Raw genomic sequence first — 17,227 nt, 5'->3', positions numbered from 1 at the left:
ACGTTTCTGCTTTGGTTCAACTTCAATTCTCTTCACTTTCTCCCCCCCTCCACATGATTATACATAATTTGACTTTTCCTATGGTTTTTCCTTGTGGTTTTCTCTTGGCCCATGCACACACGTATTTATTTTTTGATGAGAAGCCTGGCTATATATCAAAATACTGTTGGGACCATCCTTGGGAGTTATTTTGGAATATCTGTTTGTACAGGGTAAAATTCTTTTATACATTTTCGTGTACGGAATGGGGAATTCAACATTCATACACCTAATTATCTTTCTTCACTTCACTTCACTTCATCGCGTAGCCAACAAATTCGCTCTAAATATGTTTGTTTGTGTTTAATTATGCATTAAAAATTAGCCCTTTGCTTATAAATATATTTATTTCTTCTCAGTTTTTACTTTCTGTATTTTTTGTTATTGTAGAAGCAGCCTGTAGACGGTTCGTGAGACGCAAGAAGTGCAGTTTTTTGTCTGTTACTATTTTTGATTTCTGTTCAGATTTTTGTCAGTTGTCAGTTTCATTTATAGCTTTATCGCTTTTACAATAATATTGTTGGACAATTTACAGAAGAGATGCTACATATACATATATGGAATACAAGTACAAAAAAATGCATTACACACACACGCACACACAGAGCCGTGTGTGGGCTACCATCATTAATTGTCTATAGGGTTTCAATGCTCTCTCTCTCTTGTGTTTTTTTTCGCTACTTAAGATTATTGTACAAGCAATCAAAAAATCAATTCGAATCAAAGGGAATACAACAGATAAATTCAATTATAAAAATGGATACAGGAAACTCCAAGTGTTCCTTTCTATGTCTCCTCCTCTTCTACTGGTACTCATCGTCGCTGCTTAGCAGCATGGTCTTCTCATTGTAGTTCTGGCTAATTGTTGCCACACGCTGTCCCCCCCGGTGCGAATTTCCTTTGGTTGCCCAACGTCTTGGAGGCCTGTGGTCCACTGGCCACTGCATTGTAGCCGCCGCTGGTCAGTTGCTGCTGCTGCTGCTGTGAGCCCTCCTGCATTGCTCCACCGCCGCCAGAGCTGGGATCATCGGGATCGTAGCTGGAGACGCGTATGCCACGCGAGTTCTTGCCACCTGAGGTCAGAGGGGTTAGGAGCTCTTAATCATAGGGCTACATATATATTTCTATGTATGTACAAGTGGAATCATTCGAATTTGTTGAAGAAAACATGCAGCAGGCAGGCAGTAGTAAACAAGGCAAAAGTCAAGCTTATTTTGTACATTTATTCTCTAGATATTTTATACAATTTGATTTAAACATTTACAAAGAAACACGAAAAGATTATAGACGAAAGCACGACAAGAGCTTGGGGTTTGAGGTCTATCACAAAAAGGAGGGAAAAACAAAGAAAAACTAAAAGAAAACTCTCGTTTTTTTTGGTATCTTTTGAGCGAAAATTAAATGCTGCCTGAAGGGTGTGTGTTAGGGGGGGAAACTGAATCTGCTGCCATACAATAGTATATAATAAAATCATTTGTTTAAGAGTAAATAATATTTTACAATATTATAGTTGCTTTTTGTTGTTTGTTTGTATGTATATCAGAAGGTCATTTATACGTATAATCTAACATTTAAATAATTTGTTTAAAAAATGCTTAAATTTAAAGAGTTTTAAAAATAAGAAATACAAAAAAACGTACACCAGACGGGGGCACGAACACAAAATACGAAAATAGAATGGTTAGAAGATGGATTGGGGGGCTGGAGGGGGTTGGTATCATCCCTAAGGCATATTCTGTTGCAGCTTTCAGCATTTGATTGTGTGTGTTTTAGTAAGTAACTAGGCCTAGTACGTATCTCTCTCTCTCTCTCTGAACATCTGTAAGGCAACTGCAGTGGAGGGACATAAGCTATAAGTACAGTTTTTGTTTTTTGTTTTCATTTCGTAATTGTGTCCGTTTTTTCGTGGTTTTTTTAGTGTTTTTTTTTTTTGGTAGCGAGCATCGCTAGAGTTTTGCTTTTGCTTAATTTCGTATTTTAGAGCTTTTCGTAACGCTGCGCCGAGGTTACTTCTGCAAAAGATAAGAAAAAACAAGAAAAAAAAAAACAAAATAGTGAAAAAACATAACGCAAATGGAGGGAAAGAATGTCAGGCAAACGAAACGAACACACAGAGAGTAAGAATGATAGATAAGATATGGCAAAGAGCAGGCATATAACGAGCACACACACACATAAACGAAAAAGAATGGGAGGCATCAGGAAAAAACGCACCTGAGCTGTATTGCGTGTACTGCTGATATTGTGGATGGAAATTGTGTATAGCATCTGTCATAATATCCTTGGGATTCATGGTTTCCTGGCAAAGCAAAAGAGAGAAACATTTTCATTGATTTGTTTGCAGAAAAGTGAATTTCAGGACCCACCTTTAGACTGCTGGAAATCGACTGCATGGTGACAGAACGTCCATGGCCATCGCTAATGCAGCTGCGTGCATATACCTAAACGATGCAAAAAGGGAAATTCATATAAATTCCTCACTTTACACGTTCTATAAAGCTCTATCTAATCACTCACCTGATAGGGGAACGCATAGCGCAGCGCAATCGCAGCAAAAAGCATTTCAATGCATATGAAAAAGTTTTGATAGCCGGCCGAAACAGTGCCCGCCTCTGTGGCCACAGTGCCCGCACTGTCCACAATGGGCGAGATCACATTGGCCTTCTCCAGTATGGCCAGGCCGACGCCCTGCCAGAATGACAGGAAGATCACCGATTTGATGGTGCAGAACTTCAAGACGGGCTCGAATGGAGTCAAAAGATCACGCGTGGCAAAGTAAAACAAATAGAGTCCATACAGGGCAAGCGAGACGGAAATGTTGTAGATAATTGTGATGTAAATATAACCACCATCGGCACTAATAGTGGGAGAGAAAAGAGTAGGTTTAGCATGTGTCTAGTGGTTCTATTTGGCCCTGTCTGACATACCTCCAATCACCATCGTGGTAGTGCCCAAAGGCCTGCAGAAATATAATAATGAATGCGACCAGCGGCTTAACCAAACAGAATTGCAATGTGGCCTGCTTGCAGAAGCGCAAGAAGCCAATTGTGTAGGTCTTGCCCTTCAGGCAGCAGGTGCCATATAGGCACGAGGTCTTGATGGGTTTGCCGCGTATCTCCGACATAATGTTACCCTCGCCACCGAGGTATTCATAGCACAGCGACAAGAAGTTGTAGATGACAAAGGCTACAAGGAATGCAAGAGATTAGTCTTAAGAATGCAGCAGATTATTGCTAAAAATTACGCACCTTCATAGCAATCTCTTACTGTGAAAAAGTATATGTAGACATTATCCGAATTGAAGAACAACAAACTGATCCACGAGTATGTCGCATAGATGGGCACAATAAACAGAATGCGTACAATCCAGCGCTGCTCCTGTGGATTTGTATACCAGCGCAAATGCTGATAGATCTGAAAAAAAGGTAAACATTAGCCAAAGGTTTATCGTTTAATCATTCATTCTTACCTGTTGACAGGTGATGAAGAGTGCGGCCCATACACACACACCCGCTAGCACCTGGGCGGTCTTCGTTTGCAGGAATATTCCATCGCCCACATGGAGCAGTGGCGCAAGGGGCGCACTCATTGGATCCTTCACTTGGACAACGTAATTGGTATTGGGTTTCACTGTTGTCGTTGTTATGTTGCTAGCAGCCAAGCTGCTGCTGGCATTTAGAGCCGCCTCAATGAGACTGGCGGCGGTTGTGCTCATGCTTGAAAATATAGAGAACGATTATTATTACGAGTGCTGGTGCTGAATCCAGATAAACTACAACTAAAATGTACTCGAAATATGTTTGGGGCTAGGCAGATTAGACAGCTAGCGCAAAGGCGGCAACTGTTTACATTCCCGTTTCGACTTTCACACGAACATCGTTCCGACAAACGTTCCGGCAACGACAACGACGACGACACTGACTGCGGGGGCGTCTGGCTGTGTGGCAGGCACGCCATGGCAACCATCAAGAGAACTTGCAACAATGTTTGTAGACGAGAATTGGGTCAACAGCTAAAAACGAAATGGAGAATGTGGAGCAGAGAAACAGTGGCAGCCAGCAGCAAAGGATGGTCTGGGTTGAGGGCGCGCGCATTAGATCATCACGCAATCCAATATTAATAATGGACTCCGGGACGCGCCACACAAGAGTTATGCCACCTGTCTCAGGGTCACTCCTATGCGCTCCATATTGATTGGCACACCACGGCTTTTGCAGGGCAAAAACAATCAATAAACAAATGGGAAAATAAACAATCTACATATTCACTCTTGAAACATTGATGCACTCTGCGAGCAGAAAGGTTCATTCAACTGGAATCTTGCTGGTTGGGAGTGCGGTCCATGGCAAGCTTTTTTGTGGGGAGATAGCAGGATCACTTTGAAGTTAATGAGGCGTACAAAAATAGCTTCAGAATCAATTAAAATTGATTGCAATGATGCAGAAGAGAAGAAAAACGAAACACTTGAAATGCCACATGGCGGACTGCAGCATGATGGGGAAATATAAACATGGTAGAGCTATTGAATATCACAAATAATAGAAAAGAGAGGCTGTGGAGGACAATATGCATACAGAAATAGGTATAAAAATAACAATTCCATTGGTTACGAAGTAAAAGTAGTAGAAAACCACTTGAAAACGATTGAAAGCGCAAAAATATACTCGGTAGTGTTGAAAAACGACTTAAAACCAGAAGAACAAGTTCCCGCGAAAATATAGGACCCTTAAAATAAACCAAATAAGAGGCAAACTACCATATAAATAGCCATAGCTTAGCCAAGCATAAAGCTTAAAGTAAAATAAAGCAGACGAGATGGTACAACTAAAAGAAAAGCGAAACTACCTAACATAAACCAGCTTTTTATTAATTTGAGTCTCCTTTTTTTAGACATAAAGCTGATAAGATTGAGGCTGACTACATCGGATCTAAGTGGCGACGACGCTGCAGCCTAGCCGGCATGTTCAAGCGTTGTATCTTGGGGCCTTTGAGCTGGCCTTCTTCTCCCCTTTGGCCGGCAGCTGGCGGCGCACCACAAAGCGACAAACATCATCATCCTTGGACAGATTGAACAGCTTGCGTATCTTGCTGGCGCGCTTGGGACCAGCTTACGTGGGAAGCTAATGTCCGGGAGTCCACGGCTGGCCATCCTTCAGTAGCAGACGAGCACGCTCCGAAGTCAAAATGCCCTGCATCATGGGGAAGGTTTAATCAACACTGGTTTATGTCGGTACTACTCAGCACTGGTTTTTTACTGGTACTATTCAGGGTACGATACTTAGGTTACTACTAATGAGTACAGTAAGTGATTTAAACTGTTTTTTACAGGGAATACTCACTCCCAAAGATGGGTTCTACGGGGAATCGCGAGGTTTCAACAATATACGTAAAAAATCACTTAAATTACTACTCCAGATAACGCGTACATAAGTCACGGACATGAGTCACGAAACGTTGGGGCAACGTTGAACCTGAAAGCACCAAACCAAACCAATGATGATGATGGGTTTTCAGGCGTGCACACACACAAAAGGCGATAAACGAATGAATTTGCGTACAAATCTCGCGACACTCGAGGCCAACAGAAGCCACCACACTGCACAAAAGCAGAACCAACAACAAGTTGCTGCCATCGAAGATACACAGAGAAATTGGCTGATGGGAGAGACTCTCCAACAGAGTCTCCACAGAGCCAACCCAAAAGGGGGCCAGAAAGCAAGAAAGACAAACAGACAGTGGAGTGGCGGATTATTGAATAATGCGAAAGGGGGAAGCAGCAAAATGAAGTTGAAAAATCAGTCGGTGCTAATTACATATTTGTACAGCTGTAGAGAGAGGGAGAGTGGGCGGAGGGTGGAGTGGGAGAGAGTGGGCCTTGTATGGCTTTAGCTTTAGCTTCTGCTTCAGCGCCACTTGAATTGATTTTCGAGCTGTCAAAATATTGGTAAAACGAAATGCCAGCCATATGCGACCTTTGTGGGAGAGTCTCCACGGAGAGGAGCTTATCAACCCTCCCCCTACGCACACACACACGGTGGCTGCCACAGAGACACCACCTGTCTTATCAATGCAAAAATTATTATAAATATCAACTCCACACTCTAAATCTCTGGCAACTGAAGCCCGTTTCAGTAATTTCGTCATCGAAATTGGTTATTTTTACCAAAATCAAAAACCAGACATTTCAGGGAAAACAACTTTTTCACACACTCACACGCACACACACACACGCACACGGAACTGTTGTTTTGCACAGCAGCAGCAATTAATTATATTTACATTACCTTTTTCACAAAACAACTCTCCACGATTGGCGCTGGCGCTTGCGTTTTTCCCAGTCCAGTGCAAAAATTCCTTTTAATTTTCGCTTTTCCTCAGCTTGTGCGTGCACTCTTTTGCTCTATCGCAATTCTCGGGGTTTTTTTTTGCGCGTCGCCCACTGACGTCGACGTTTATGTGTGTGCGGACTGTGTCTGGAAGAGCGTTCGTTTTGCCCGAAAACGAACGCAAAAACCAAGGCAAATATTTAATTCGTGATTTGTGCACTCGCTGCAAGGTCTTTCCACAGTTTTTGTCTTATTTAGATAGCAAAAACAAACTCAAAAATATTACAAATAATTATTTATGCAGCTGAATGTGAAACAGTGTGACCGTAGAGCTATTGATAAAATATACCGTCAGATCCTCATAAATATACAGAAATACACATTGTCATTTTTTTAAATATACCGTAAATATGCATTCTATAAAAATTGAATTGCTTTTCCAAAAGAATCAACAAGAAATTTAATGGGTTAATATAAAGGAAAGTAATGTTTTATAATATAAGGAGTTCATTTCCAATAAAGGATCGTATTTCTGTGCTAAGCGCAGAAATGAGTCGCAGAAATATATCGATATCTTTTTGAGATCGGGAAAGCGTCTGATAGAGAATTTTCCTGACCATGAAATGAAAAATCCAAATAAAAAATGTAAAATATAAGGCCATGCGGTATACAATCCCATACAAATTAGTTTTTTTTAAAAAGCCAAATTGATTTTTCAATCGGATTAAATTACTGTTTCAGTGTTCAAAGTCTTTGCAAGCTAGTAATATTAAATCGAACATCAAAATCGAGGAATATGATTTAAGACTGCGGTATACCTTTAAAATGAAATGGTATATTTTGGTATATTTTTGAGGGTCTGGCGGTATATATTATCGATAGTTCCGCTGTCACTAGTAGATACGCGTGGCCGCCATGTTTTTTCTGTCATATTCAGCAATTACAGCATTTTAATTTTGTTTGCTGTAAATTGTCGACTCTCACATTGAAATAAGCAATAGAAATTAACCGAATAAATATATAGCGATTGCAGCAAAACCGAACCCCACATGTCTTTGTGCATTGGCCCCTCGAATAAGTTGCGTATTTGTATGGTTTCCATTTGGTGTGAGGTGAGTAAAAGTTCATTGAATAAATCGTGCGTACACTCGTACGGCGCCCAACCCACAGCAGGGGCTGTGCCCCCAAAGACCCTGGAGCCCACTATCTGGGCGGATCGCGTGGTCCAGCAAAAGAATATAGTGTAAATAGTGAAAGAAACCCAAAAATCCACTCAAGTGAAAAGTAGGGCAAAATGAGCGGCCAGCGGGCCAGCCCACGCTATTGATTTTTTCATTCTGACAATGTGTTGTGTTTATTAGGAAACTCTCTTGATGCTTAAGTTAAGCTACAGTTCGTAGACCCGAATATATATTATATGAAGTCCGTGCTTAATACTTTAGGCCACGCGATCGCAACGTGTTCGGACGATTCGGGCCGCCGCCGCCGCCAAAGATGCCAGAGCGGAAGCTGGGCGTCTGCTGGGGCGTCGAGCCGAGCGGTGGCAAAGGTGATACTGGTCCCCGATTGATGCCCAGCCCATTGTTGCGCAGCCTGGGCGCCACATAGGGCCGCTGGCTGGTGGAGATCCCATTGCCGGCAGCCGGAAGAGGCGGCAGTGTTCCGCCATTTGGCTGCTGGGGCTGCGGCTGTGGCTGTTGCTGGAAAGGAGGCTGAGGCTGCGCCTGTGCCTGCGGAGGAGGATTGCCCACGGGCGGCACCAGCGAGTTGACCGAGGAGTAATTAGGCGACTGCGGCTGCTGCCCCTGCGGCTGTTGAGGCTGTGCCGGCGCCAGTGGCGGAATCTGCGTCTTCTTCGTGAGCGACGGCGCCAAGTATGGATGATTGCCACCACCAGTGCCGCTGCTATTGCTCTGTGGTATGTCGTAGGTGCGTCCCGAGGGTGTCGTCACCTGATAGCTATTACCCGGGGGTGGAGCGCCACATGGCTTCGTGTAATCATAGCCATTGGGCACCGCTTGGACGTAGTTGTCAAAGTACTGCGTCACTTGGTGCATGGGCGTTGAGTAGTTGACGGCTATTAGGGACTCGCGTGTCTTCTGGATACTCTCCATGGAGGCGCGTGCCTGGGCCGCCTGCATGCGTAGGATATTCGCCTGCTTAATGTGCGGCAACAGCTCGGCATCGCCCTTGATCTTTTCCACCACTGCCTCATCGCTGTCACTGTTGCTGTTGCCACCGTTGCTGCTTCCGCTGTGCTCGCTGATGGCCTTACTGGTGGTTGTCTCCTCTACGGGCTTTGGCTTTGGCTTGGGTTTGAGCTCCGCTTCCTGTGTCTTCTTCGGCTCGTCGGGCTTCTTGCGATTCACAAACTCAAACAGATCGTCAATGTCGGGCACATCGGGCAGGGCCCCATAGGAGTCAAAGTTATCACGAAATGCACTCGCCCAATCCTCGTTCTGATGCAGTGACGGATCGATGGCCAGCTTCTGCTGCTGACGCTTCTGCACTTCTCCACCATGGACGCCGCCCAAGTTCTTGATCACGGTGATGGTCTTGACGTGTGTCCCCTCCTTGGAGTTAATATTGGTGGCCGCATAGCTTAAGCTAAGATCCCGCTTTGCCGGCTGCGGATGCTCCAGACCCATATTGCCGACGCCTGCCATCTGCTGCTGTTGTTGCGGGTATTTAATGCTGATTATTGTGGTTCCATGGACGCCAACAAGCATTAGAAGGCCCAGAGCGGCCATTGTCTGAAAGCAGGGAAGCTGTGCGATCATTATTTTTGAGTTTTTCTATGAGAAGAATTTATTTTTGAATCGATCTTTGGGTTGAGTAAGGCCCGAGAGAGATTGGGGGTGAGGATTTGAGCAGTTTAAGGTTTATTTCTCTTGAGATTTTATGAGTTTTTAGTTCTTGAAAGCTATAGAGATTGTAGGATAATAAACAATTCGATTTTTTTTAAAGGAAATCAGTTTAGTTCGAGCATTACGTCTCTCTTTTGTCCAAAATTTGCATAGATCTCTGGGTTAGTAAGGCCCTTGAGTGGTTCCACAAACATTAAAGTCTCCTATCTGATATTTGCATTTATATTTTAATATCTTTATCATGTCTAATGCAGATCAGTTTTTTATCTAATCTTGTTTTGTGTATTACAGAGCATTCTTAGACAGATATAAATGATAACGAGAGAGTGTGGAATGTGCTGAATATTTTGGGTATAAAGATCTGTATGATTGATTTCGGCGGACATTTAATATAAGAACTGAAGCTGAAAGTGCAAATCTAATAGGATAAATATCAAACAGTAAGTTTTGCCTCTCATTAACACCCAGAAACATTCGTTCTTTTGCGATCCTTAAGGTGCTTAAAGGATCGTCGCGACAAGGGGGTGTAAATCACAGCTTGAGTCCATAGTTTGAGGCACACATCGATCAATCACTCACTGTGGGAATTGTCATTGCTTTAATGCTCAACGATGCATGCGATCCGAGCTATCGATGCGAGCAAACGATTCAATCAATCACAGAGCTACTGGCTGTTGGCGATGACGATCACGATCACTAAGATGACTAACACCGACTTCGACGGAGACGGTTACGCGGTCAATTCGTTGGTGTTACTGCCAGGCCACATGGCCAACAATGCTTTTTATATAGCCAAGCGGAAGGAGTCGCCTGTGACAACTTTGTGTGAAGAGTGGAGTTTTGGGTTTCCTGAAGCGCCGCCGCTAATAGACGACAACAGCAGCTCCCCCAACTCTTAATGTCTTTGACATCGAAACACTGACAAACCGACTCACTCGGATTGGATCAGGCCTCCTCAAGCGCTCCTCCTGCTGTCTGCTGGCTGCTGTCCGCCGCCTGGCTGGCTCTCTGTTTGTGTTTTGGGTCGGTCGAGTATCGACTGCAATCGAATTAAAGCTGCATAATGTAAGTGCTTCCCATAACGAGCCAAAGACAAAAACCAACGTTCAACGGGTTTTTCGTGGCATTTCTTTTTCGGGAAAGCAGTTTGCATGGTTTGCCCCCGTCCCCCGCGGGCTGAGCTATTTGAATGCGCCTCCTAATGAGGAAATTAAAGCCGTCTAATAATCATGGATGGAATGGTGGAGCATCCATTTAATGGGGGGAGTATCAATAGGCAGGGACAACTCAATCATCCTTTCGTCACTATGGAAAATCATGTGCGAAGGTCACAGCCGTCTCCTGGGTAAGTGAGCCACAGACCCATTTAGATCTTTCTCGTGTGGAGGTTTTACTTTGCCTGTGAAAAACGACTTGCAGCTGATTAGATAAAACTGGTATCGTCTTATGCAATAGCCTAAACAGACACCTGCCCCCTAACCGTAGATTGTCATGGGAAAATGCGAACTCAGTCGCGAATGGTGTATCCCGAAATGTGCGGCAGAGCGAATATCCAGCTATAATTATCAGTAGCAATGAGGCTTTTACCCCACTCAGGAAGTCCTCGTACAGCCACAAACAAAGATTTGTGTATGTCGGAAACGGAGAATTGCATTCACTGTTAACGCTTGTTCAATGCAAGATATAGAGAGCTCTGTGGGATCTCTGAGAGCTGCTCTTGGGGCTCATACTTTACGCTGTTCGGGGGATGTGCATAATGGCCTGACGCTTTCAATGGGTGTTACATTATTTTGGAAAATGGAATGGCATGGAATAAAATTAACTACAATTAAGCTGCCAAAAATGAGTTTAAAGATATGATGTTAACAGAAGGAAATATATTTACGACTACCTCGGCCTGACGCTTTGAATAAGTGATGCAAAATGGTTTGAAATGCGGTATATGTTGAAGTTATATTTCTTTAAAATGTTATTCGAGGAAATTATAGAAAATTAGTTAGGGAATATGAACCCAAAGAGCTGAAAAGCCTTGTTTATTTCCTGAGATTTATTCCAATGGAATCGAACAAACTATGGCAACAGAACAGACTTAGGACTCGCAGAAATGTTTATCATAGAGAAAAATTTGATGAAAATCGATTATCTAACTGCCTGACGCTATAAATATATGCGAAATATTGCAATATTTTGCTACGAAAAATATTTCCAGTAGAAAAGGAATATTAACGGGAAAAGCAAGAATCTGCTACACAAAAGGTAAATGGTTTAGGACCCACAGAAATCTACGTTTGCGTTGAAAATTTTGCTAGGAATAAAAATAAATTCATGAATAAAATAGTCTGAAATTGTATTGCCTGACACTATAATTTAATGGAATCTTTTTGGAAAATGTATTCTGGAATATGGTAATCAGGGGACCTTTGGATCTCGAATTTGTGCTGGAAATTGCTAATAAAAACTTTTAGTCGATTGCTTATCTATTATTGTTGAATAATACAATTGAAAGCGTATACAAATTATTGTTAAAGACCGATCTTGATCATAAATAAGGTATGATTTGATATAAATTACTGGAAATCATGTTCATTTATGGGCTGGAAAATTTATACTGATGTCTTCCAAAGTACTTATCTAATGGGTTACAGAAATCTATGAATGCTGATGGGGAAATAATTTAACACACAACTTTCTGTCGGGTCACACGAGGGTGCCACAATGCGAGCGATTACTTATATTTTATCTAACAAAAGTGTCTCTTACCTTTTCAATTAGTTTGCCACACAATCCAAATGTCTCTCATTCTTCTTGCAGATCCAAGCAGCGATTATTAAGGGAAGTCGTCGAGTATCTTCCTAATGAACAGCTGAAGCTGTTATCCAGAATTGCGATCAAACGATGGAGAAATCGCTGAAAGAACAGACAGCAAAGGATCATTGATAGATTGAGAGCTACGTGCGTCTCTCTGTCTGTCCATCTCTCAGTGAATATAAAGAAATAAATTGCAATTTGAAAGCTAATTGATTGATCAAGATGAGTGTGATTATTCGGTTACAAAATCTGCCGTGGACGGCAAATGCTCGCGACATACGAAATTTCTTCACGGGCCTCTCGATACCAGAGGGCGGTGTCCACATAATTGGAGGCGAGAATGGCGATGCTTTCATCGCTTTCAGGTAGTTAGCACAACAACAACAAAAACAAAACAAAACAAAAATCTAGTCTATTAAGTAGATATTTAAGTAGCACGGAGCTCCTGGTGGGTTCAGGATGTGGGCGGGGGTGTCCAGTGCCGCCATCATAACATACCGTACAAAAATCAGACAATTCTTTGAGAACTCCCAGCCTCATTTGTTGCTTCTCTTTCTTCCTCTCTCTCTCTCTCTCTCTCTTTTTGTCAACGTCATCAAACCAAATTTAGCACTGATGAGGATGCCCGTGTCGCCATGCTGAAGAATTGCGAGAAACTCATGGAGAGCCAGGTGCGCCTGCTGCTCTCATCGCGCGCCGAAATGCAAAAAGTCATCGAGTCGGCACGCACACCAGTCGTTGCCGCGGCACCAGTGCCTGTGCCCGTGCCGGTGCCCATGCCAGTGGCAGCACCACAGCCACCGATCATTGGTGGCCTTAACAGTTTCCTGAGCCAAAGCCAAAGCCAGAGCAAGCCAGTTGGGGTTCCCTCTTTTCTGGACTATCAGCAGCAGGCCGGCATTGTGCTGGCGGAGGTTACAGGCGGCAGGGATATTCGCCGCCAGAGCCGCAGTCGTAGTCGCAGTCGATCCTCCAGCTCTGAGGACAGCGATCGTGAGCTGCGTGAGCGAGAACGTGAACGCGAACGTGACAGGGAGCTTGAGCGCGAACGCGAACGGGAGCGTGATCGAGCGATCCGTAAGCGTCGCCAAGAGCGTGCCGATAGCGCTGAGCGTGAGCTGAAGCTACAATCCAGCAGCTTGAGTGGTATTGTCGCTGGTGGTCTGTCGCCCTGGGCCAATCCGCCGCAGACTGCTGCCGCCGTGAGTCTTCCGGGTCTGGGCATGGGCATGGGCCTCGGCCTCGGCCTGGGCCTGGGCGGGCCACCCGTTCTGCCCTCGCTGCAGAACTATACGACCAGCAATACCACGAATAATATCACCAATAATTACAATATGCCCAATGCCAATGGTCCGTCAACGCCAGCACCAGCACCGCCACTGGCTCCAGATGCACACAAATTGATAGCCGCTCTGCAGGCAGCCGCCAGAGCAGGGTCCAACAGTCCTGCCCAAATGGAGGGACAGCAGCAAGTCCTAAGACAGGCGGTGGAGCAGCCCGTTGCATTTGCCAGTGTCAATCCGTATGCGCAGATCTATCCGCAGTTGTTTCAGCAGCAGCAGCAAGTGCTCCTCCAGCAGCAGACGGCGGCCAAGCTCTCGCCGTCCCTGGGCGGCTCGCCAGGTGGCGGGGGCAGTCACAGTCCTCGAGGTGGCGGCGGCATGTCCTCGGCCGTGGCCGACACTTGCTATGTGAAAATCAGTGGCTTGTGCCAGAGCACCTCCTACAGCGATCTGCGCAAGTACTTCCAGGGTCTCTATATACCGCACAATGGCATCAAAATCATGACCGTGAACGGCAGTCGCACTGGCGTGGCGTACATTGAGTTCTCGCGGGTGTCCAGTGCCCAGAAGGCGTTGCAGCGCCACAACACCATGTTCCGCGATCGCCTCGTGCAGATTGTGCCCATCGGGGATGCGGAATTCGAGCAGGCTGAAGAGAAATCCCATCGCAATCAGCACCAGCAGCAGCAGCAGCCGCCACAAGATATCGGCGGCGGTCGCAATGTTGGCAACGATCGAGGCAGCAGCATGCCCAGCTTCAATGTTCTTTATGTGGAGGATCTGCCGCAGTTGACCACCGAGCAGGACATCATGAAAATGTTCTCCGCCACGTGCACCATTGTGGATATTCTGCTGGCGCCGAGTCCCAACAATCGGCGCGAATTTGTGGCCTTTGTGCTGTTTGCACGTGAGTCCGAGGCATTGTCGGCCCTAGAGGACACCTCGCGGCATTATATTGGCTTCCGGCAGCTGCGTGTGCGTCCCAGCAGTCAGGCGGAGATGCTGCAGGCTAAGGAGAAGCAGCGTCGAGCCAATGAGCAGCTCCTGAAGGAAGAGGCCGACCAGCGGGAGGAACTGCTACAGGATCAGAAGCGGCGACAGTTGGCGCAAGCGCAGCTTCTGCTGCAACAGCAGCGCGAGGAGTTGGCCATGCAGGCGAGATTTAACAACGATCCGCGGCGACGTGCGGATGACAATCAAAATCGCGACCAGCAGCAACAGCAAATGCCGCAGCAGAATCACATGCAACCGTTTGTCAACACTGGCCCAATGGCTAACGGTATGCTGCCATTTGTAGTACAACAGCAGCTGCAGCAATTGCAACAACAACAACAACAACAAAACAATGGAGGCGGACCCAATTTTCCATTTAACAATAATAATAACAACAATAACAACAATATGGATATCCAAAATCGCAACATGAACCACAATGGCGGAGGAGGAGGATCCATGGATCAATCGATAAATCGTAACCACAACGGTGGCGGTCCCTTTGGCGGCATGCCCATGCCCCAAAACCAGAACGAGGGCGTGCGCCCGCCCCGCCAGGAGGATAATTTCGTGCGTGTGCACAACTGTGAGTATGCCACGAGGGTCAACGATCTGGGGGAGCTCTTCTCGCTGGAGAATTTGCGCATCGAACACATTGAGATGCTGCTGAACGATCGCAATCAGAGCTCGGGTGAGTTTATTGTCGAATTTGCGGATGGGCCCAATGCCAAGCAGGCCATCAGGGAGTTCCACAATCGCAGATTCCGTGGTCGTGGTCTGCGGGTGGTGCCCATCACGCCACAGGAGATTGCAGATCGCATGAACAAGCCGTTTATGGACTACTTGCCCGGGGGCAATGGCCCGAGGCGTACCGACAATGGTGGCAACAGCGCGCAGGTGTCGGCACAGCCCACGTCCAGGCGTCGTGGCCCCAGTCGTTTCGACAACAACCAACAGCAGCAGCAGGCGCCACCGGAGCGGCAGCGGCAGGAGGATGAGGATAGCAACAGCTCACAGAAGCAGCACTTTAATCCGTTTGCCAGGCCAGATCCACCCGCAATCGCAAGTGGCAGCTTGTCGCCAGCGCTGAATGTGTCCAACAGCAGCAGCAGCGGCTCTTCGATACCCGACAAATTCAATCGTCCCGGCTGTGTGGTGGCCATGACCAATGTTCCCTTCAAGGCTGAGCTGAAGGACATACTACGCTTCTTCAGTGACTACAAACTGAGTCCCGATGATATTATCCGACGCTTCAACGACGACGGCAAGCCCACTGGCGATACCAGGGTGGCCTTCGAATCAGCAGCAGAGGCGCGTTCGGCGTACGAGACGCGGCGTCGCAAGCAAATCTTCACTCGCTCCATTCATCTGGAGATTATATAAGACGTTCGACTGTTTGACCATCTAGCGTAGTGTAAATACAAATATAATTAGGAACTAAACATATAGTTAGAACACAACAATCCTCCTCATATAAGATGTATGTACATAGAAACTGTTTTAAATAAAAAACGAAATACACATTAATCCTAGGCGTAATTCTGTAGTTGTATCACTTGCGACTTCTTCAGGGACTCGCGGCACAGCGGGCACTCGTCGCGCTCCTCCAGCCACTCCAGGATGCAGCTCCAGCAGAAGATGTGGCCGCAGGGCGTCAGGCTGCAGTTGGTGCGCGGCTCCAGGCAGAGTATGCACTGCGGCGCATCGCCATCCGTTTGACTCTTGACACTCGTTGCACGCTGCAGGAATCGTTTGCCTGTCTGTTTGAGCGACTCGAGCTGCTGCCGCTTGTGCTCCCGCCAGGCATCCCAGCTGCTGATGGCCAGGGAGACGGTCACCTGCAGAAATGTAATGACGCCGAGGATCTTGTAGCCATAAAGCGAGAACTCTGGCTGCAGCCAGTGACGGATGAGCACGTAGTTGATGCCAGTGGTGCGCTTGGACAGCTGGTACTTGCTGGAGTTCAGGTAAAAGAGCGATTTGTGCAGGGCCTTCACATAGCCGGGTGACTGCTTCAGGCGATGGATGAGCTTCTTCAGCTGCAGCTTGGCCTCGGGTCGTATCTCCTCGTGACTGGCTATGTACAGGTCCAGTTTTTGCATTAATCGCAGGAACAGGGCATCCCCACCAAACTCTAGCACAATGGCAAGTAGTTGCATCTGCAAGGAACTATTGTCAGACTGTATTTTGTTTTATTAAATCCAATTTCTACACTTGCCAGTCGACTGGGTATCTGCTTGTAGTTGCCGTCCACCTGTATGATGCCCGTGTACTCCTCGCCCAGCGTTTGAAGGTTGTTCACCGAGGCGAATCCATGATAGCTGAGCTCCGCCAGCAGTTTGCACATTTGATTGAATTTAATCCAATTCCGTGGGCCGGTGAGGCGCAGCACATCCGAGAAGTCCTCGGCCAGCTCGTTCGTATATCGAGCATCCTTTTGCACGGATCGCACGATTTCCGGCTGCCTGGCACGGGCATTTCGAAAGTCCATTGTTTTGTTATCTTATTTGGAATGTTTCTGAAGATTTCAACATTTTCAACGGACGATCAAAGTGCAAAATTGCACCAACAGCTGTTGTTTTGGCTATCGAATGCCATCGGTTATGGTTGTATGACACTGGAGTTTGCCAACACTGAACAGGCAGACCTTTCAATGAGAGCCAGAGAAATATATGCTTTATATTAAGATTTGTAGTGTATCTGGTGGCAGCAATCATATTCCAGACTGAAGTATAGTAGAATACGACTATAAGGAAAGCCACACCTTACCTGCATGTGCTCTGCAGGCGTTTTGTGCAACTTGCAAGATGTTAAAGCAGTGGACTTGCAATATGCAACTGCTGACAAAGCAGTGAGTTTGACGAGCTAAGCCGTTTACAAAATTCTGCTGTGGTAATGATGGAGCAACTGC

General features: G+C 45.9%; 4 protein-coding genes across 10 annotated transcripts; 1 reads left to right on the top strand and 3 right to left on the bottom strand.

Annotated features, from left to right (window-relative positions):
* Window positions 1–413: 413 nt before the first annotated feature.
* LOC117892982 (transmembrane protein 184B) lies at window positions 414–6,676 on the bottom strand. Of its 2 annotated transcripts, none has more exons than XM_034799331.1 (8): window positions 6,324–6,676; window positions 3,509–3,755; window positions 3,288–3,453; window positions 2,967–3,225; window positions 2,557–2,896; window positions 2,406–2,480; window positions 2,254–2,338; window positions 414–1,112 (listed from the first exon to the last, which is right to left on the bottom strand). In XM_034799331.1, the coding sequence occupies exons 2-8, from the start codon at window positions 3,752–3,754 to the stop codon at window positions 898–900; spliced, it is 1,386 nt and encodes a 461-aa protein (XP_034655222.1). In that variant the 5' UTR covers window position 3,755; window positions 6,324–6,676; the 3' UTR covers window positions 414–897. The 2 variants fall into 2 exon arrangements, with proteins under 2 accessions (XP_034655222.1, XP_034655223.1); XM_034799332.1 differs by lacking the exon at window positions 414–1,112 and adding an exon at window positions 1,410–2,051 and having other exon boundaries at window positions 6,324–6,673.
* A 579-nt stretch (window positions 6,677–7,255) lies between these two features.
* LOC117892971 (TPR-containing protein DDB_G0280363) lies at window positions 7,256–15,843 on the top strand. Of its 6 annotated transcripts, none has more exons than XM_034799309.1 (4): window positions 7,256–7,477; window positions 12,044–12,405; window positions 12,651–14,453; window positions 15,260–15,446. In XM_034799309.1, exons 2-4 carry the CDS (start codon window positions 12,263–12,265, stop codon window positions 15,312–15,314), a joined length of 2,001 nt encoding a protein of 666 aa, XP_034655200.1. In that variant the 5' UTR covers window positions 7,256–7,477; window positions 12,044–12,262; the 3' UTR covers window positions 15,315–15,446. The 6 variants fall into 6 exon arrangements, with proteins under 6 accessions (XP_034655200.1, XP_034655198.1, XP_034655197.1 ...); XM_034799307.1 differs by having other exon boundaries at window positions 7,257–7,477; window positions 12,651–13,605; window positions 14,539–15,843; XM_034799306.1 differs by having other exon boundaries at window positions 7,257–7,477; window positions 12,651–13,605; window positions 14,455–15,843.
* Window positions 7,722–9,145, bottom strand: LOC117892985 (tyrosine-protein phosphatase non-receptor type 23). The gene has a single exon (XM_034799337.1). The coding sequence runs from the start codon at window positions 9,143–9,145 to the stop codon at window positions 7,796–7,798; it is 1,350 nt and encodes a 449-aa protein (XP_034655228.1). The 3' UTR covers window positions 7,722–7,795.
* Window positions 15,722–16,880, bottom strand: LOC117892984 (peroxisome biogenesis factor 10). The gene is made up of 2 exons (XM_034799336.1): window positions 16,535–16,880; window positions 15,722–16,475 (listed from the first exon to the last, which is right to left on the bottom strand). Exons 1-2 carry the CDS (start codon window positions 16,805–16,807, stop codon window positions 15,846–15,848), a joined length of 903 nt encoding a protein of 300 aa, XP_034655227.1. The 5' UTR covers window positions 16,808–16,880; the 3' UTR covers window positions 15,722–15,845.
* Between the last annotated feature and the right edge of the window lie 347 nt (window positions 16,881–17,227).

Source organism: Drosophila subobscura, chromosome J (genome assembly GCF_008121235.1).
Source record: "Drosophila subobscura isolate 14011-0131.10 chromosome J, UCBerk_Dsub_1.0, whole genome shotgun sequence".
In the NCBI taxonomy this organism is placed as follows: domain Eukaryota; kingdom Metazoa; phylum Arthropoda; class Insecta; order Diptera; family Drosophilidae; genus Drosophila; species Drosophila subobscura.
This window is presented reverse-complemented; position numbering and strand designations above follow the sequence as displayed.